General features: G+C 46.9%; 1 protein-coding gene across 2 annotated transcripts in view; it reads right to left on the reverse strand.

The window, feature by feature from the left end:
* Positions 1-21,905, reverse strand: part of BIN2 (bridging integrator 2) — a 45,882-nt gene that overhangs the window by 21,081 nt on the left and 2,896 nt on the right. For both annotated transcript variants that reach the window (XM_054527241.2, XM_002823241.4), the window contains exons 2-4: positions 14,558-14,638; positions 886-940; positions 484-578 (exon numbers count right to left, since the gene is read on the reverse strand). In XM_054527241.2, the coding sequence (XP_054383216.2) occupies positions 484-578; positions 886-940; positions 14,558-14,638 (231 nt within the window). The remainder of the gene's footprint in view (positions 1-483; positions 579-885; positions 941-14,557; positions 14,639-21,905) is intronic.

Here is a 21,905-nt window from a genome sequence, read left to right on the forward strand (position 1 = left end):
ACCTTTTTCGTAGCACTGTATTTAGAATACCATGTTGGATTCTGGGGACTAGTCAGAGGAAGAAAAGAGACAGTCCCTACCCCAAGGAACTGCTCTATGGGAGTCTGAACATACATTCAGAGATTAAGAACAGGGCACAAGGTCAAAGCCTTGGACTCCAGAGCTTAGATGGGAAAGTTTAAGAGTGTATAACTGCATGAAGTTTGTTTTAAAAAACAACCAATCTTTAGGAGGTAAAACTTCCCATAATGTTTTAAAGAGGAGAAGAGGGTCAAAATTAGAGGGATCCACACATTAGGGAAAACTTGTTTTTACCTTAACAGTTGTAGCTTCTTCCTACCACCCAGTGACTGAGGCTACACAAATGCACAGTGTGAACTGGCTCCTTTGTTTTCCTATTTTCTTGGATAGAGAAGCTAAGCTGAGGTTGAGATGCAAACAGGAGTAAGTGCCAACAAGTTGTAAAACCCAAGCCACTCTTACCCCTACGATGGCCTTCAGCTCCTCATGACCATCCCACTCGCTGCTGTAGATCTCCTGCAGGGTTTCTGACACTCTTTTTGAACTTTCATGCATCACTGAAAGAAGAGAATTCAGTCCCACCATCATGTTTCCCCAACAGTAGTTGGTGTAATCACATGGGTGACAAATCAGTGGTTCCAATTCAGAAGGACAAACTCAGAAGGTTTGGGTTATATAAGTGAGGAAAGCTGGATGGGGCTGAAAGGAAAAGTCACTCTTCCTCAGCCCACAAAGTTCCAGGAGTCAAGAGTAGACAAATGATAAAATAACAAAAACCTGGGGGTATGGCTGTTGTTTTCCACCCCCAAACCTCCTAGTAGCTGTATAAATGCCCTCTGGATTCTCCCATGCTGCAATGCCCACCTTTGACTGCACTAAGGAAGTTCTTCAGGTCCTTGTACAGCTTGTGGCCTTCTGCCTGAAAGAGAAAAGTACATTTGATGACTAAAGAGATTAATATTTCAAAAGATGCTCCAGAGGTCAAAGTCAAAAAGTAGGTTAAGAGCAGAAATCACACCTGGACTTTCTCTAAATATTCACAATTGTTATAAGTCAGTCTTTACTTTCTTTACCAACATGTTGTAGGTGGTCTCTTTTGTGTTTGTTTTTAAGATGGGGGCTTGCTAAAGCTCCCATTACACTGGCGTCTTCCTTCCCGTGAACAAGAGCTTATACCCAAGTTCCACTGTTGAAATGTAAGTGTTCTCCACGTAACACTATCTATGCGATTCTCTGGCTTGCACCCTCCTCTCTGGGTAAAGTGCTACCATTTTCTGCAGACACCAGCCCTTCTTCTTTCTCTGAACCCTCACACAGACATTCCTCTCCTCCCCAATATCCTTCTCTGACTTGCCTCACTTTACCCTTCCCTTCCATCAGTCACCTTTTATGCTACTCCAAGGAGCCTCATCATTGCTTCTCCTGTTCCACCCTGAATGTCTTCATCTATAGCTCTCTCTATCCCTGCTTCCATCTTTGCCCCTGTGTCTGAAATCTCATTTTTTTAGGCTAGGAACCCCAAGTTCAGACAAGGGCTCCTCCTCCCTCTAAAAAAGGAGAGGAAGGTATTATTTAGACTTGGAAGTTTAAATCTCAATCTGATAGATGAACTGCTTTTGTTATAACTCTGACAAATGTTCATTTAGCCTCTGCTTCTCAAATACTTCCAGAAACTGGAAACTAACGTCTTGCCTGAGACAGTATCACTTGATTTTAAACTAGCTCCGTTAAAACTTTTTCTGGCTGGGTGTGGTAGTTCACACTTATAATCCCAGCACTTCGGAAGGCCAAGGCTGGCAGATCACTTGAGGTCAGGAGTTCCAGACCAGCCTGGTCAAAATGGTGAAACCCTGTCTTTAGTAAAAATACAAATTTTAGCTGTGTGTGGTGGCGCACACTTGTAGTCCCAGCTAAGCAGGAGGCTGAGGTAGGAGGATCGCTTGAACCTGGGAGGCGAAGACTGTAGTGAGCTGAGATCGGATCACGCCAGTGTACTCCAGCCTCGGTGACAGAGCAAGACTCCATCTCAAAACAAACAAACAAACTTTTTCCTATTAGTCTTGGGTTGGCCTTCTGTACTGATAGAGTAGATCTAATTTCTCTTCCACACATGCTTGAAGACAACTTGCATGTGCGCTTGACCAAGCCTTTCTCACAGGTTTCCTCAATTGTTCCTTATGGTGTTTAGACCCTCTTCCCATTTTGGTCTCCTTCCTATGTGTAAACTCATTTTGAAGAGTTGGTTGGGAATTTAAGGCCAGACATCTGACATTCTGGAACCTGACTTCAGGACTGTGGACTGTAGGGATGGAGTGAGAGGTGCAGCCCACTTCAAGGGTACTCTAGGGAGCCAGCCTACAGATCAGAACAGACCAGTTCAGGGGATGTTGTACTTGAAAGCCAAGCTGCATTATTCAGTACACCATAAAATACTTGTTGTGAATTTGTTCATTTGTTATTTGCTGTATTCATTACTTGATAGACTGTCGATGATACCAAAAGTGTAAAAAATTGGCCGGGCGCAGTGGCTCACGCCTGTAATCCCAGCACTTTGGGAGGCCGAGGCGGGTGGATCACGAGGTCACGAGATCGAGGCCATCCTGGCTAACATGGTGAAACCCCGTCTCTACTAAAATTACAAAAAAATTAGCTGGGTGTGGTGGTGGGCGCCTGTAGTCCCAGCTACTTGGGAGGCTGAGGCAGGAGAATGGGCATGAACCCGGGAGGCAGAGCTTGCAGTGAGCCAAGATCACGCCACTGCACTCCAGCCTGGGCAACAGAGCCAGACTCCGTCTCAAAACAAAATAAAAAACAAAAGTATAAAAAATTATGGGGCCAGGCACGGTAGCTCACACCTGTAATCCCAGCACTTTGGGAGGCCAAGGCAGGTGGATCACCTGAGGTCAGGAGTTTGAGACCAGCCTGACCAATATGGTGAAACCCCATCTCTACTAAATACAAAAAATTAGCAGGGTGTGGCGGCAGGCACCTGTAATCCCAGCTGCTTAGGCAGCTGAATCGCTTCAGGCTTAGGCAGGAGAATCGCTTGAACCCAGGAGGCAGAGGTGGCAGTGAGCCGAGAGCAAAACTCCATCTCAAAAAAATAAATAAATACATAAAAGTAAAAATAAAAATAAAAAATTACGGGAGAGGCCGGGCGCAGTGGCTCACGCCTGTAATCCTAGCAGTTTGGGATGACGAGGCAGGCAGATCATGAGGTCAGGAGTTCTAGACCAGCCTGACCAACATGGTGAAACCCTGTCCCTACTAAAAATACAAAAATTAGCCAGGTGTGGTGGCACGCACCTGTAATCTCAGCTACTCAGGAGGTTGAGGCAGGAGAATCACTTGAACCCAGGAGGCAGTGGTTGCAGTGAGCCAAGCTCGTACCACTGCACTCCACCCTGGGCAACAGAACAAAACTCCATCTCAAAAAAAAAAAAAAATTATGAGAAAAAAGGAAAATTCAGAAAATTCTATCTAGTGACAAAATGTTTCCTGTGGAAATCTTTGGGGGAAGGTCGCTATTTACTTAATTTTAGCAGCAGAAAATTTAGGTCTACTTGGTCAAATCAAAGAAAATTGGACTAGCTATTTCATCCATTTTTTTGCCTCCAGAGCTCACTGTTTTTTTTTCTTTTCTTTTTTTTTGAGATGGAGTCTCGCTCTGTTGCCCAGGCTGGAGTGCAGTGGCGCGATCTTGGCTCACTGCAACCTCTGCCTCCTGGGTTCAAGCAACGATTCTCCTGCCTCAGCCTCCCGCACAGCTAGGACTACAGGTGTGTGCCACCACGCCCAGTTAATTTTTTGTATTTTTAGTAGAGACAGGGTTTCACTGTGTTAGCCAGGATGGTCTCGATCTCCTCACCTTGTGATCTGCCCACCTCGGCCTTCCAAAGTGCTGGGATTACAGGTGTGAGCCACTGTGCCGGGCCTCAGAGCTCACTTCTAAGCTAGCCCAAACTTTTGATCAAACTTCAGATGAAAAGTCCCTCTCAAGGGGCTGAATGTCAGTTTGAAGGGACATGAGGACACAGTCTTTTTTTTTTTTTTTTTTGAGACGGAGTCTCACTCTGTCCCCCAGGCTGGAGTGCAGTGGCGCGATCTCGGCTCACTGCAAGCTCCACCTCCCAGGTTCACGCCATTCTCCTGCCTCAGCCTCCTGAGTAGCTGGGACTACAGGGGCCCGCCACCACGCCTGGCTAATTTTTTTTGTATTTTTTAGTAGAGATGGGGTTTCACCGTATTAGCCAGGATGGTCTCGATCTCCTGACCTTGTGATCTGCCCGCCTCGGCCTCCCAAAGTGCTGGGATTACAGGCTTGAGCCACCACGCCTGGCCGAGGACACAGTCTTAAAGGAGTGAAAGGCACTGTCAGAGAGGTACAGAACTGTGATTGTGTGCTGTGTTACAGCAAATGAGGATTAAGAGAACATCATATAAACAATCAAGGAAGTAGGCCAGGCGAGGTGGCTCAAATCTGTAATCCTAGCATTTTGGGAGGCCGAGGTGGGCAGATCACTTGAGGTCAGGAGTTCAAGACCAGCCTGGCCAACATGGTGAAAGTCCGTCTCCACTAAAGATACAAAAATTAGCCAGGTGTGGTGGTGGATGCCTATAATCCCAGCTACTTGGGAGGCTGAGGCAGGAGAATCACTTGAACCCGGAAGGTGGAGGCTGCAGTAAGCTGCAATTGCGCCATTGCATTGCAGGCTGGGCGACACAGCAGACTCTGTCTAAAAAACAAAACCAATCAAGGAAGTGTCAGATGCCACAGAGATGTTAGAATGCAGGAAGAATTGGTAAAATTCACTGGATTTGGTAATGGGTCACTGGTGACCTTGAGAAAGCACTTTCAATAGCATATTGGAGACAGATTCAGTCAGTTAACAAAATTCAGAAACACTCAGCATCTACCAGAAAGGATATCTCACTTCCTCCTTGCTTTTTCATCTATAGATAAAAGCTTAGATAGCCTAACATGTTAAATGTATACAACATCTTTTAAATGTGGATAAGGGAGGTAGGTAGAAGTTTGAGAATTTTGAAAAGGTGATAATCAAGATTTTAAAGAGCCTTGAAAAAGTTTTGGGGATTATAAAAATGAACAAGGCTTGGCCGGGCGCAGTGATGCACGCCTGTAATCCTAACACTTTGGGAGGCCGAGGCGGGCAGATCATGAGGTCAAGAGATTGAGACCAGCCTGGCCAACATGGTGAAACCTTGTCTCTACTAAAAACACAAAAATTAGCTGGGTGTGATGGCACACACCTGTAATACCAGCTACTTGGGAGGCTGAGGCAGGAGAATGGCTTGAACCTGGGAGGTGGAAGTTACAGTGAGCCGAGATCGCGCCACTGTACTCTAGCCTGGGCGACAGAGTGAGACTCCGACTCAAAAAAAAAAAAAAAAAATTAACAAGACTTTTAAATTCTTTTTTTTTTTATTTATGAAGTATTTATTGATCATTCTTGGGTGTTTCTCGGAGAGGGGGATATGGCAGGGTCATAGGATAACAGTGGAGAGAAGGTCAGGAGATAAACACATGAACAAAGGTCTCTGGTTTTCCTAGGCAGAGGTCCCTGCGGCCTTCTGCAGTGTTTGTGCCCCTGGGTACTTGAGATTAGGGAGTGGTGATGACTCTTAAAGAGCATGCTGCCTTCAAGCATCTGTTTAACAAAGCACATCTTGCACCGCCCTTAATCCATTTAACCCTGAATTGACACAGCACATGTTTCAGAGAGCAGGGGGCTGGGGGAAAGGCCATAGATCAACAGCATCCCAAGGCAGAAGAATTTCTCCTAGTCAGAACAAAATGGAGTCTCCTATGCCCACCTCTTTCTACACAGACACAGCAACAATCTGATCTCTCCCTCCTTTCCCTACACTTCCCCCACTTCTCTTCAACAAAACCGCCATCGTCCTCATGGCCCGCTCCCGATGGTCGCTGTCTCTTTGGAGCTGTTGGGTACACCTCCCAGACAGGGCGGCTGGGCAGAGGCGCTCCTCACCTCCCAGACAGGGTGGCTGGGCAGAGGCGCTCCTCACTTCCCAGACGGGGCGGCCGGGCAGAGGCGCTCCTCACTTCCCAGACGGGGCGGCCGGGCAGAGACGCTCCTCACCTCCCAGACGGGGTGGCAGCCAGGCAGAGGCGCTCCTCACTTCCCAGACAGGGCGTCCGGGCAGAGGCGCTCCTCACTTCCCAGACGGGGCGGCCGGGCAGAGGCGCTCCTCACTTCCCAGACGGGGCGGCCAGGCAGAGGCGCTCCTCACCTCCCAGATGGGGCTGCGGGGCAGAGGCGCTCCTCACTTCCTCCCAGACGGGGTGGCGGCCTGGCAGAGGCGCTCCTCACCTCCCAGACGGGGTGGCAGCCAGGCAGAGGCGCTCCTCACCTCCCAGACGGGGCGGCCGGGCAGAGGCGCTCCTCACTTCCCAGACGATGGGCGGCCGGGCAGAGGTGCTCCTCACTTCCCAGACGATGGGCGGCCAGGCAGAGGTGCTCCTCACTTCCCAGACGGGGCGGCCGGGCAGAGGCACTCCTCACTTCCTCCCAGATGAGGTGGCGGCCAGGCAGAGGCGCTCCTCACCTCCCAGACGGAGCGGCCGGGCAGAGGTGCTCCTCACTTCCCAGACGGGGCGGCCGGGCAGAGGCACTCCTCACTTCCTCCCAGACAAGGTGGCGGCCAGGCAGAGGCGCTCCTCACCTCCCAGACGGGGCAGCCGGGCAGAGGCACTCCTCACTTCCTCCCAGACCGGGCGGCCAGGCAGAGGCGCTCCTCACCTCCCAGACGGGGCGGCCGGGCAGAGGCGCTCCTCACCTCCCAGACGGGGCGGCCGGGCAGAGGTGCTCCTCACTTCCTCCCATACGGGGTGGCGGCCGGGCAGAGGCACTCCTCACCTCCCAGACGGGGCGGCCAGGCAGAGGCGCTCCTCACCTCCCAGACGGGGCGGCTGGGCAGAGGTGCTCCTCACTTCCTCCCATACGGGGTGGCGGCCGGGCAGAGGCACTCCTCACCTCCCAGACGGGGAGGCCGGGCAGAGGCGCTCCTCACTTCCCAGACGTTGGGCGGCCAGGCAGAGGCGCTCCTCTTCTCCCCGACGGGGCGGCCGGGCAGAGGTCCTCCTCACTTCCCAGACGGGGCAGCCGGGCAGAAGCGCTCCTCACTTCCCAGACGGGGCGGCCGGGCAGAGGTGCTCCTCACTTCCTCCCAGACGGGGTGGCGGCCGGGTAGAGGCGCTCCTCACCTCCCAGACGGGGCAGCCGGGCAGAGGTGCTCCTCACTTCCTCCCAGACGGGGTGGCGGCCGGGTAGAGGCGCTCCTCACCTCCCAGACGGGGCAGCCGGGCAGAGGTGCTCCTCACTTCCTCCCAGACGGGGTGGCGGCCGGGTAGAGGCGCTCCTCACCTCCCAGACGGGGCAGCCGGGTAGAGGTGCTCCTCACTTCCCAGACGGGGCGACTGGGCAGAGGCACTCCTCACTTCCCAGACGGGGGGGCCGGGCAGAGGTGCTCCTCACATCCCAGACGATGGGCAGCCGGGCAGAGACGCTCCTCACTTCCTATACGGGATGGCGGCCGGGCAGAGGCGCTCCTCACTTCCCAGACGGGGTGGCCGGGCAGAGGGGCTCCTCACATCCCAGACGATGGGCGGCCAGGCAGAGACGCTCCTCACTTCCTAGATGGGGTGGCGGCGGGGCAGAGGCTGTAATCTTAGCACTTTAGGAGGCCAAGGCAGGCCGCTGGGAGGTGGAGGTTGTAGCGAGCCGAGATCACGCCACTGCACTCCACCCTGAGCAACATCGAGCACTGAGTGAGCGGAGACTCCGTCTGCAATCCCAGCACCTCGGGAGGCCGAGGTGGGCAGATCACTCCAGGCCAGGAGCTGGAGACCAGCCCGGTCAACACGACGAAACCCCATCTCCACCAAAAACACAAAAACCAGTCAGGCGTGGCGGCGCGCGCCTGCAATCCCAGGCACTGGGCAGGCCGAGGCAGGAGAATCACATGAGCCTGAGGCAGGGAGGTTGCAGTGAGCCGAGATCACGGCAGTACAGTAAAGCTTCGGCAATAGAGGGAGACCAAAAAAAGAAGGAGAGGGAGACCGAAGAAAGGGGGGAGGGTGAGGGGAGGGGGAGGGGGAGGGAGAGGGGGAGAGGGAGATAAATTCTTTCTTGAAGGAAAAAAAAGGACAATTTTTTACTTCACCATGAAAATTTTATTTCAAAAATAAATATAATAAAGTAACAAAAACTGTTAAATTACCTTGCACATGCTGGGCGCGGTGGCTCACCCACTATAATCCCACCACTTTAGGAAAATTATCTGGGCGTGGTAGTATACGCCTGTAATCCCAGCTACTTAGAAGGCTGAGGCAGGAGAATCGCTTGAACCCGAGGGCACAGAGGTTGCAGTGAGCTGGGATTACACCACTGCACTCCAGCCTGGGCGACAAGAGTGAAACTCCGTCTCAAAAAAAAAAAATTACCTTGCACAATTTGTACAAATAAAATTCCTAATTTTTTCCCATTAGTTATCATATGACCTGAAAAATCAGATCAGTAAACAAGGCTACCATGCATAAATGCACAGTGTTGAAAACTAGGGGGTACTCTATCACAGCCCAGAAAATGAATGCCTTCTGCTTTCCACTGCAGCTCACAAAAGCCCAGGTCCATTTCTGTGTTTTAGAATGAAGCCTTTTAGTTACAAAGTTCTCCTTTATGCTCTTGCTCTTTCTTTTGAGAAGATGAAGTATGAGTGTGAGAGTGAGTGTGTGTGTGTGTGTGTGTGTGTTGGGGGGGGGTAGTGGTGTGGAGTGGGGGAGAGAGAAGACAGGTCAGCAACAGGTATCATTTTCTTTCTCTGACCTATCTGTCCTCCCCTGGAATATATCCAGGGTGAATAATCCCAACATCTTTCTCCTTTCCTGACAGATGTGACTCTCATAGTCTTGGGTTCTCGCTTGTCTGGTAGTCAAGAAACTTGGCTTTACTACCAACTAGCAAGTTACTCCACTTCTCTGCCTTCCATTTCTTCATCTATAAATGCAGGGTAAGGCCAGTTCTAGCTCTAAATCTTCTGATTTTATCACTTCTGCTCTCTGAATCCTTGCCAAATTCTTGGCATTGCCATAAAGAGTCTGAGTCAGTCCTTCCCACCCATTATACAAACAGTCCCAACCCTCAGTTAATGAACCACTCACACCAGAAGCTTGTCCTGAGCAGTCAGGTGGACAGAGCTAGGTCTTAAGAGACTGGAGTACTGAGGATGGAGAAAGTTCTTGTCCTGGGGTTCCCTACTTTCTGGAGAAAAATTGGCTCAGACACTCAGCAAAACAAGTGTAAATAGCATGCCCAAGTGTTGAAGTGATTAAGTGTTGAAAGTGCTTGGTTTAATGTAGATCCAGGAGAGAAATATGAAGCTAGATTATTAGATTTGATTTTAAACATAATGAATTGAAAGCAGCTGTCACTACCAAAAATAACAGGTTAAAGTGTTGCTTGAGGAAAATAATCCTTCCTATGTAATACACTCTGAAGAGAAGGAAAAGCGGGAAGCAAGTAGAGCCTCAAAGAAAAATTACCTATAGAAGAAATGTGATCAGGGCTGGGTGCAGTGGCTCACGCCTGTAATCCCAGCACTTTGGGAGGCCGAGGTGGGTGGATCACTTGAGGTCAGGAGTTCGAGATCAGCCTGGCCAACATGGTGAAACCCCGCCTCTACTAAAAATACAAAACAACAACAACAAAAACAAAAAAGAAAAGAAATGTGATCAGGAATGTGGGCAAGTGGCAAGACTTTGAAATTAGGCTAGGAAGCTTGGTATTGATAGGATAAGCTATTAATAAAAAGTTTATCTGCAAGCTGACTGTGGGTGAGGGTAGGGCACATGACCAACCAGTTCAACTTCTGGAACACTTCACTCACACCTGTAATCCCAGCACTCAAGGATTCAGAGGCAGGAGGATTGCTTGAGCCTAGGAGTTTGAGACCAGCCTGGGCAACATAGGGAGACCTCGTCTTCACAAAAAGAAAAAAAATCCTTGACCTTGTCCTTTTTCCTCCTGTGTGTCTTTGCCACCCCAGGTCCCCAGGTCAGACGTGACTGTATTGTCACTGTCTTCCTCCATAAACTATGAGCAGGCAGGTTGTCTCATTCATGTTGAAGTCCCAGCACCAAACACAGTTCCTGGCACACAGCAGGTGCTCATAAAATGTTTGTTAAATGAATTTACCAAAAAGAGAATTTCAAAAGCGTGTTCAATCAGCACTTATTATAGGTGAATCATTCTCGCAGTCAAGAAGTTTTTCCTTATTTTTTTTTTTTTATAGAGACAAGGTCTCACTATGTTGCCCAGGCTGGTCTTGAACCCCTGGCCCTTCCGCTTCAGCCTCCCAAAGTGCTGGGATGACAGGCATGAGCCACTGCACCCAGCTAGAAGCTTTTCCTTATTCCCAACCTAACTCCATTTCATTTCTCAAACATATTTTCCCCCCTTAAGTGATGTTTAAATGGTGGGCTTCCACAGGGAATTCTGAGGGGATTGTCCCATCAGATCTTGTTCTTCCTGATGGTGCTTCTTCATCTCTTGCCTCTTCCACCTACACATCTGCTCTTAGAGAGAGGACAAATGGACAGAATGGGCCAAGAATCAGAAACCTTCCACAGTGGGTGTTAACTTACTGATTTTTCTTCTTTTCATCCTGGAGTTGGAAATAGAACAGTAAGAAGAGTTGAGAAGAGGCCCAGAGAGGCCTCCTAGTGAAGCACAGTGAAAAAAGCTGAGTTTAAGTCTAAATCCTGGCCCTGCAACTTACATGCTGTTACTTTACTATTAACATCACACAAAAAAGGAGACAACCAGACTTTATGTGCCTCCTGATGGAAGAATACAATAACACCTACTAAGTATTCTTGCCATCAGAACAAAAACCTGAATCTCATCAAGCCTCTAAGTCTATCCATTTACAGAAAATATGGAAGACATAGGAACATATTAGACAATATCATGGGAATTCAATCAGCAAAATATACACTGTAGGAAATTGCAGGACAAACAACCTAGTATCGTTAACAAATAAGCTACAAGAAGGGAGGGATTAGAATATAGATTAAGAGATATGACCTTAAATCTAAGCAACTTAAAACATGTCAGTGAGTTGCTGATTTAAACAATCCATAAAAAGCATGAAGACACAATGAGGGGAATTTGGACACTGACAGGATATTTTGTGATATTAAGAAATGATTCTAGTGTTTTTAAAAGATAGCACTAAAACTTACATTTTAGTGGAATATTTAATCTGAAATATCTGAAAAGATTTGTATGACATTGGTAAGTGAAAAAGGCAAGTTGCAAAATCATATGCATGGAATAATCTCACTTTAGTAAATCTCACATTTATTTATTGTGGATATACTTAGACATCATACACATACATAGCAAAGTAATTGTAAAGACATAAAATTACATTGTTGTAGTTTAGGAAGATGTAAAATCATAATCGTTTTGTTTATATTGTTTTCTTTTCCTTTTTTTTGAGATAGGGTCTCACTTTGTCACCCAGGCTGGAGTGCAGTGGCACAAACAAAGCTCACTGTAGCCTCGACTTCTGAGACTCAGGCAGTCCTCTTGCCTCAGCCTCTCAAGTAGCTGAGAATACAGGAGCACACCACCATGACCAGCTAATTTTTGTATTTTTTGTAGAGATGGGGTTTTGCCATGTTGCCCAGGCTGGTCGCAAACTTCTGAGCTCAGTACTTTGGCCTCCCAAAGTGCTGGGATTATAGGTGTGAACCACCATGTTGGGCCTATTATTAATTTTTAAATTCATTTCTTTCTTTTTTCTTTATGTAGGGGCTTTTTTTTTTTTTTTTTTTTTTTTTTGAGACAGGGTCTTGCTCTGTTGCTTAGGCTGGAGTGCAGTGGCACAATCACAGCTCACCGCTCAGTAGCTGGGACCACAGACGTGCACCACCATGCCCAGCTAATTTTTCTTATTTTTTGTAGAGTTAAGGTCTCCTGTGTTGCCGGGTTTGTCTCAAACTCCTAGTCTTAGCAATCCTCCCACCTCGGCCTCCCACTGAGAGGTGTGAGTCACTGCACCCAACCATGTACTTTCTGAATTGTTGTAATGAGTACATATTTTATTTATACTTATTTATTTATTCATTTTTGAGACCAGGTCTTGCTCTGCTGCCTAGGCTGGCATGCAGTGGTATGATCACAGCTCACTGCAGCCTGGAATTCCTGGGGTCAAGCGATCCTCCTACCTCAGCCTCCCAGATAGCTGGGACTACAAGCATGTGCTACCACACCTGGCTAATTTTTGTATTTTTTTGTAGAGACAGGATCTTGCTATGTTGCCCAGGCTGGTCTTGAATTCCTAGGCTCAACTGATCCTCCTGCTTTGGCCTCCCAAAGTGCTGGTATTACAGGCATAAGCCACCATGCCTGGCCAAGTAAATGTTGTATAGAAAAATATTTTGAGGTATGATAATGGTATTGTGGTTACATTTTAAAAGAGTTCTATTTTTAGAGATTGATAATGAATTTTTTTTTCTTTTTGAGACAGAGTATCACTCTGTCACCCAGGCTGGAGTACAGTGGTGCGATCTCGGCTCACTGCAACTTCTGCCTCCCAGGTTCAAGCAATTCTCCTGCTTCAGCCTCCCGAGTAGCTGGGATTACAGGCATGTGCTACCATGCCCAGCTAATTTTTGTATTTTTAGTAGAGATGGGGTTTTACCATGTTGGCCAGGCTGGTCTCGAACTCCTGACCTCAGGTGATCTGCCCACCTCGGCCTCCCAAAGTGCTGGGATTACAGGCATGAGCCACTGCACCCAGCCTGATAATGAAACTTTTATAGATGTGTAAATGTTGTTGGAATCAAAATGGAGCCACTACTGTTAAAAAAAAATCTCTGATAATAGAGCCAGGGAAGGCTATGAAGAGAGCATTCTCATGCTTATTTGCCTGATAAGAATTATCACAAAAGATCCTATGAAAACCACAACCTTGCACAAAGGCCATCACAACCTTATACAAAAAATATTTCTGCAAGGACTTCTGCCCAGCAACTGCCTGTTCAACCTTGGACTGGTGTCACCCTTATTACTGATCTTTGTAGCCAACGATAATTATTTTCAAAGAATCATGTAATCCTTCTCATTTTTTCCTTTGAAAACATTTGTCTTCCTTTACCTCCCTGTATACCTCATAGTTTACTATGGTACACATATTCCCATTGCAATGCTCTATTCCCACATAAATATCTTTTCTCTTAGACAGCCTCCCTCTGTTTGTTACTTAGGCTGATGAATGAAATGATATATCTAGAATTTGTTTCATAATAATCAAGGATAGGAGAAAGTGAGTGGGGACACAGTGAAACATGATTGCCCATGAGTGGATAAATTATGGAAGCTGAATGATGAGTACATGCGAATTCATTTTACAAGTTTATCTGCCTTTGTACATATTTGAAATATTCCATTAAAAAAAAGTTTATCAGATCTAAGATGGTAAACCAATAACAACAACAAAAAGTTCAAAAGTAAGATTCCCAGGCCCTACTCCCAGAGATCTTGCATTTAAAAATATTTCCCAAATGATTCTGATATACACTCAGCTACTGAATTAGATGATAGCTAATAACCCATTAATATAATTTTAAAAATTATTTTCTATATAATTCAACTAACTGATATTTATATAGTAAAGAATTTGTGGGCCAGGTGCAGTGGCTCATGCCTGTAATCACAGCACTTTGGGAGGCCAAGGCAGGTGGATCATCTGAGGTCAGGAGTTTGAGACCAGCCTTGCCAACATGGTGAAACCCTGTCTCTACTAAAAATAAAAATAAAAAATTAGCATAGCATGGTGGCACACGCCTGTAATCTCAGCTACTCGGGAGGCTGAGGCAGGAGAATCGCTTGAACCTGGAAGGTGGAGGTTGCAGTGAGCCAAAATAAATAAAGAAATAAAGAACATTTCTCTGTTCCCCAAAATGACAGTCAGCAGCAAGAAAAAAGGTAAATTCCTTTATTTTTATTTTTATTTTTTTTGAGATGGAGTTTCACTCTTGTCACCCAGGCTGGAGTGCAATGGCAAGATCTCTGTTCACTGCAACCTCTGCCTCCCAGGTTCAAGTGATTCTCCTGCCTCAACCTGCTGAGTAGCTGGGATTACAGGTGCACGCTGCCATGCCCAGCTAATTTTTTTGTATTTTTAGTAGAGACGGGGTTTCATCATGTTGGCCAGGATGGTCTCGAACTCCTGACCTCAGGTGATCCGCCCGCCTCGCCCTCCCAAAGTGTTGGGATTATAGGGGTGATCCACTGTGCCCAGCCAGTAAATTCCTTTAGTTCACCGAGGAAGGATAAGCAACAGGTTACCCTGTAGCCCTTAACCCTAGGGGGAGGGTGGCTTGGTGGAGATGTTTGCCAGTTTGTAGAACTTATTGTTCTTCTGCCACTCAGCCCTCGTGTCTCCTTTCTTCTTCGAAGCTTCCCTCCCCTACCCTCCAGATTACCTGTTGTTGGTGGAAGTTGTTAGCGCTTTGTTCAAATCGTTCATCTTTGGTTTCTACAGCTTTCCCCAATTTTTGCAGCACCTAGGGATATAAGTCAGAAAGGCCTATAAGGTTATAGTCAAGTCTCTCTTACATGTTGGCCTCATATGACCCTGGCTTCAGTCAAGAATCTCACTTACAACTCAAGGGCTGTACTCATTTATGTATTTATTTATTTATTTTTGAGACGGAGTCTCACTCTGTTGCCCAGGCTGGAGTGCAGTGGCACGATCTCGGCTCACTGCAACCTCTGCCTCCCGGGTTCAAGCAATTCTCCTGCCTCAGCCTCCTGAGTAGCTGGGATTACAGGCGTGTACCACCACACCCAGCTAATTTTTGTATTTTTAGTAGAGACAGGGTTTCACCATGTTGGCCAGGCTGATCTCAAACTCCTGACCACAAATGATCCACCCGCCTTGGCCTCCCGATGTGCTGGGATTACAGGCGTGAGCCACTGCGCCTGGCCTTGAAGGGCTGTACTCTTACTGGACCAAAAGAATTAGGAATGTAGCAAACTGCTAAAAAAAAAATCCTGTTTTGTAGTTCTTTTCAAATTAGGGGTAGCTCTAGGGGTTACGTAGTAGTGAGCTAGAGGATATATATTAATATAAAGCTCAGAAGAAATAAGGTATATCTGGCTGGGTGTGGTGGCTCACGCCTGTAATCCCAGCACTTTGGGAGGCCAAGGCAGGCGGATCACTTTAAGTCGGGAGTTTGAGGCAAGACTGACCAACATGGAGAAACCCCGTCTCTACTAAAAATACAAAATTAGCTGGGCACGGTGGCGCATGCCTGTAATCCCAGCTACTGGGGAGGCTGAGGCAGGAGAATTGCTTGAACCCAGGAGGCAGAGGTTGCAGTGAGGCAAGATCGCGCCATTGTACTCCAGCCTGGACAACAAGAGCGAAACTGTCTCAAAAAAAAAAAAAAAGAAAGAAAGAAGGTATATCTTTCTGAATGTCATTGTTATTATTGTTATTATTTTATTTGAGACAGGGTCTTGCTCTGTTGCCCTGGCTGTAGTACAGTGGTGCAATCACAACTTACTACAGCCTCAACCTCTCTGGGCTCAAGCAATCCTCCCACCTCAGCCTCCCCAGTAGCTGGGACCACATGCTCACACCACCACACCTCACTAATTTTTAAAAATTTTCTGTAGAGACAGGGTCTCACTATGCTGCTCAGGCTGGCTGAACTCCTGGGCTCAAGTGATCCTGCTGCCTCAGCCTCCCAGAGTTCTGCAATTATAGGCATGAGTCATCAGGCTGGCTGGCATTGTTATTAATTTTTTTTTCTTTTTTTTTTTTGAGGAGGAGTCTCGCTCTGTCGCCCAGGCTGGAGTGCAGTGGCGCAATCTCGGCTCACTGCAAGCTCCGCCTCCCGGGTTCATGCCATTCTCCTGCCTCAGTCTCCCGATTAGCTTGGGACTACAGGCGCCCGCCACCATGCCCGGCTAAGTTTTTTTGTATTTTTAGTAGAAATGGGGTTTCACCTTGTTAGCCAAGATGGTCTCGATCTCCTAACCTCGTGATCCGCCCGCCTCGGCTTCCCAAAGTGCTGGGATTACAGGCGTGAGCCACCGCGCCCGGCCTGTTATTAATATTTAAAGTGGGTTTTTGAGAAGGAAGGAGGAAAGCATTATATTAAAACAATTATCGATGAGAAAAATGTCAACTGTGCATGGCTTTTAAGTAAAATGTGGGCCTTGAAGACATTTTTTACTTGAGAGACTGTTTTCAGCTATAGCGTTAGGTTCCTCTAGATAGATGAGGTTAGAGAGGTTGGGCAGGGACACTTCCCTCATGGGGACTTTTGTGGAAAACTTTGAGAGGCCCCGATATAATGCATTTGAAACTCAGCTAGACCTGAATGCTATCCATGTCTATCGCCTCTCAACTAGAAAACCTGAGAGCCAAACCATCATACTGATGTCAGTGCTAATGCAAAAGACATGTGGATGAATAAGACCCAGTCTCTGTTCTCATAGGACACTCACTTATAAACAGGCAATTACATGTAGTAAGAAAGTCCTGAGTCTTCTGCCTATAACCCCCATCTTGGAAGGAGACACCATCATCCTGCCGAGTCCAAGTTAGAATCTCGGGAGTTGCCTTCAACTACTTCTTCATCCTCTTCATTGAATCCCTCGCCATGTCCATCTCTAGAAACCATCTTATTCCCCTGGTCTCACTGCCACAGCCTTAGTCTAGGCCCTCACTGTTTATTACCTGGCCTGCCGCAATAGGTCTACTATGCTGCTGCTCCTTAAAATCTTCTAATGGTTCTCCATTCATCTGTTCAACAAATTTTTATTAAATGCCCAATATCGGCTAGGCGCGGTGGCTCACACGCCTGGCCTTGGGAGGCCGAGGCAGGTGGATCACTTGAGGTCAGGAGTTCGAGACCAACCTGGCTAACAGGGTAAAACCCCATATCTACTAAAAATACAAAAAAAAAATTAGCCGGGAGTGGTGGCAGATGCATGCAATCCTAGCTACTCGGGAGGCTGAGGCAGGAGAATCACTTGAGCCTGAGAAGCAGAGGTTGCAGTGAGCCAAGATTGTGCCACTGCACTCCAGCCTGGGTGACAGAGGGAAATTGTCTCAAAAAAAAGAAAAAAAAAGTCCAATATGTATCTTTAAGTAATAGTTCAAATTCTAGCATGCATGCAGGTCCCAAGGATCTGACCCTACATTAAGCTTCACCTCTCATACTCCTCCTCTCTGCAGGTCTCCTTTCCTAACACTTTTTTAGTTTCCCGAATAACCCACACTGTTGCTTGTCACAGATGCTGGTCCCTCTTTCTAGAATGCCCTTCCTCACCTTGTCTGCCAGGCAAGTATCTTACAAAACCCAGTTCAACTCCGTATCTTTTGTGATACTTAACCACATCTACTTCATCCCATTGATCAATTACTCACTCCCTCCCAAGTGCTTGCAACTTCTGTATCTTGTATACAGTTCAATTGTTGTTTTATTACTACTACTACTACTATTATTATTATTATTATTATTATTTTGAGACAGAGTTTCACTCTTGTTGCCCAGGCTGGAGTACAATGGCGCGATCTCAGCTCACCACAACCTCCACCTCCTAGGTTCAAGCAGTTCTTCTGCCCCAGCCTCCTGAGTAGCTTGACATGTGCCACCACGCCTGGCTAATTTTGTATTTTTAGTAGAGATAGGGTTTCTCCATGTTGGTCAGGCTGGTCTCGAACTCCCGACTTCAGGTGATCTGCCCACCTCGGCCTCCCAAAGTGCTGGGATTACAGGTGTGAGCCACCGTGCCCGGCCTGTTTTATTATTTCTATTTGTTTATTCTCCTAAACTATAGGCTCCTTAAGGTTTAGGTACTTGCTTTGTTCATTTGGATTTCTCAGTATCCAGGAACTAGATATTTAATAATTGTAGCAGGAAGGAGAGTAAGACTGATATAGGAGAAGATATAGGTCTGAATGAGTGGAGCCTTGAAGTAGGATTTTCTAGATTGAAATAGAGTATAGGGGCTGGGCGCAGCGGCTCACACCTGTAATCCCAACGCTTTCGGAGGCCAAGGCGGGTGGATCACCTGCGGTCAGGAGTTTGAGACCAGCCTGACCAACATGATGAAACCTCATCTCTACTAAATACAAAAAACATCAGCTGGGTGCGGTGGTGCACGCCTGCAATCCCAGCTACTTGGGAGGCTGAGGCAGGAGAATCGGTTAAGGGGTTGCAGTGAGCCAAGATTGCGCCACTACACTCCAGCCTGGGCAACAGAGCGAAACTCTGTCTCAAAAAACAAAACAAAAAATTAAATTAAATTAAAAAAGAAAAAAAAGGCCGGGCGCGGTGGCTCACGCCTGTAATCCCAGCACTTTGGGAGGCGGAGGCGGGTGGATCACGAGGTCAGGAGATCAAGACCATTTTGGCTAACACGGTGAAACCCCGTCTCTACTGAAAATACAAAAAACTAGCCGGGGGCGGTGGCGGGTGCCTGTAATCCCAGCTACTCAGGAGGCTGAGGCAGGAGAATGGCATGAACCCGGGGGGCGGAGCTTGCAGTGACCGGAGATAGCGCCACTGCAGTCCGGCCTAGGTGAAAGAGCGAGACTCCGTCTCAAGAAAAAAAAAAAAGAGAAAAAAGAAATAGAGTATAAAGGGTGAGAGTAGAAAGAGGATTCCAGTTAGAGACAACAGAATCAGGAAAATCACAGGCGTACACAGCTTCACGAGCTGGTTCAGCATGGCTGTTATGGGTAGTGGTGGGGAATGAAGGTAGAAAGGGAGACTGGAGTTTCATTATGAAGGGCTTTGAATGCCATGCAAGAGTGCCCAGATCTGGGGAGTGTGGCAGGTTCTGTGGAGAGACTCTGATTCATACCTCCATTCTTTTTTTTTTTTTTTTGAGACAAGTCTTGCTCTGTCGCCCAGGCTGGAGTGCAGTGATGCCATCTCAGCTCACTGCAACCTCTGCCTCACCGGCTCAAGCGATTCTTCTGCCTCAGCCTCCCAAGTAGCTGGGATTACAGGCGCCCAACACCACGCCTGGTGAATTTTTGTATTTTTAGTAGAGACAGGGTTTCGCCATGCTGGCCAGGCTGGTCTTGAATTCCTGACCTCAGGTGATCTGCCCACCTCAGCCTCCCAAAGTGTTGGAATTACAGGCGTGAGCCACTGGGCTGCCAGTATCTCCATTCTTAATCCAGGGGGTGTGTCTCATTCCTGGAGCTCTTGCTGTAGGGGATAAGATCAAGCAACTCTGGAGTTAGACAGATATGGGCTCCTTACTGACTGTAAGTCTTCAGGCAAGTCATTAAAACTTTTGAGCCTCGGTTTACAGAACTCCCTTTCCCCCATTAGATAATATTTATCTCCTGGAATTGTCAGGAGGATTAAATGATATTTTGCATGTCAATTGCTTTCTCAGAGCTGCCCTACAAAGAGCACTCAATAGGTACTCACTGTCATTATGTTTAGTTTTGCTCCCTTGCCTGTAAATGCTTATATTTTTGGTTTGGCTATATCTGTTTGTGTCTGTCTCTAACTGCACCTCACTTGCCACCCAGCCCTGGATGTGCAGTCTGCCATCCTCCCTGGCTCCACCCTTCCCCGCTAACAAAACACTGTTCTCTACCAGAAAGTTGCAAAACCACCTTGTTTAGTGGTAAGTGCAGCTCTTAACTTCCTTTCTGTTACCCCTCCCTTCCTTTGTCCCTAATTTGGTTCTTCTTAGGTGGAGAGGATAGAAAAAACAGAAAAGAGAAAACTCAGTCTAGAGTCAGTGTAAGGGATGACTGGGGCAGACCAATCTCCCCAATCCCCAAAAGGCTCAAGGCCAAAAGGCTTGGAGAGTGTGGGGTCAGGGGTTGGGGGGTACTGAGAGAAACTTCCTTACCTTCCAACTCTGAAAGTGAAAAGGTGTTACCACCCTGAAACATACCCCAGTGCTCTGGGGCCAAAGTAATTTGTTGCCATAAGCAACAGGTACATGTTAGGGCAGTTATACTGTGTCATGGGTGTTCTTCCCAATGAAAGACCCTTGAGGGAACAGGGTGTACAGATACTAAACAGATGTTTGTTGAAACAATGAATAAATTCTACTTTTGGATCACTTCCTAATGAAAACCCATGTAATGCTAATCCCTAAAATCCTGCTTTGAGAATTCTGTCCCAATTTACCTGGCCTGGCAGCTAAATTAGAATATAGATATTTAAGGAGAAAGAGCAAGAGCAAGGCAAAAAAGTAAATGCGGCAAAATGTTAACACTTGGTGAATCTGCGTGAAAAATATTCCAGTGTTCATTGATTATTTATAACTTTTCTGTAGATCAGGGCTGGGGTGGAAATGGAGCTTTAAAAAAAATTACTACATGTATCTTTGGTGGCTACAGTTCCTTACCATTGCCTCTCCCATAATCATTTATTATATTTTAGTTAATTCCCTCGATTGGGGTAATTTGCATAGGGCCTGGATATTTGATATTATAAAATTTTGCTAAAATTTTTTCTTAGGTGCAGTAAATTTTTGTGGTTATGTAGGAAGTCTTTCTTTCTCTCTCCTTCCTTCCGTCTTTCCTTCCTTCCTTTTCTCTCTCTCTCTCTTTCTTTCTTTCAAGACAGAGTGTAGCTCTATTGCCCAGGCTAGAGTGCAGTGGCACAATTTCAGCTTACTGCAACCTCCACCTCCCAGGTTCAAGCGATTCTCCTGCCTCAGCCTCCAAGCAGCCAGGACTACAGGTGCGCGCCACTAGGCTAATTCTTGTATTTTTTGGTAGAGATGGGATTTCGCCACATTGGCCAGGCTGGTCTCGAACTCCTGAGCTCAGGTGATCTACCCACCTCGCCCTACCAAAGTGTTGGGATTACAGGCATGAGCCATGGCGCTTGGCCGGAAATCTTTATTTTTAGGATATATGATAAAGTAAGCTTTCCTTAAAAGGTCCTAATATACTTTTTCCAGCCTTTTCTCTGACCACTCCCTGTGCTCCAGCTGAGCTGTAGTTCTCACTCCAGTCTCCATGCCTTGCTTATGCTGGCACTTCTCAGCTAGAATGCTCTCTGACCATTTGTCTGAAAAACTACTAATCGTCCACAATTCCTATTTCAAATTCAGCCTCCATTATAAAACCTCTCGATTCTCCCCAATCCTTTTGTCCTCTGAATTCCCATAGACCTGCATCTCTTAGGTCAGTTATTTTATTACTATTATTTTTTTTTTTTTGTAACTAGATTGTAAGCTTTTGGCAAAGCAAGAATGTCTCTTACCCCTAAATTCCCTGCTGGGTCCAGCCCAGTACCCTGAACAAAGGAGTTTTTCTGTAAATATTTGTGGAATTTAACCCTCTGGGATTTAAGCTGAGTAGATGTCAACAGAGGAGAAGACCAACAAAGGAGTGGTAAACAACACCCCTTCTCAGGGGGATCTGAGAGGTTTGCCACAAAGAAATCACAAACAGATGGTGAAAGCAGTACTATAGTTGGAAATGAGAAGATGTATCATACTTAAAAAACACACACACACAATAAAGCCAGCTTAAATTCAGTCCCATGTTGAGTTTGGGCGGGAAATGGAAAACAGACCAAGAATGTTTCATCCCTATTGTGTTTAATGGTCACCAGACCTCCACTCCCAGCTTTTCAGAGGATGCCTGAACAAAAAGTGTTTCTACTCCTGAGCTCTGTTCCTGAGAGAGGATCAGCAGGAAGTGGGGGAGGCACAGATGTGAGAGTGGCTTATCAGGAACGTTGTAAAGCAGCAGCCTGAGTGAGGTTAGGATTCAGAGGCAGGACACCTGGGTTTCAGTAATATTTCTGCTACCTACCAATC

Source organism: Pongo abelii, chromosome 10, assembly GCF_028885655.2.
Source record: "Pongo abelii isolate AG06213 chromosome 10, NHGRI_mPonAbe1-v2.0_pri, whole genome shotgun sequence".
NCBI classification, from domain to species: Eukaryota; Metazoa; Chordata; class Mammalia; order Primates; family Hominidae; genus Pongo; species Pongo abelii.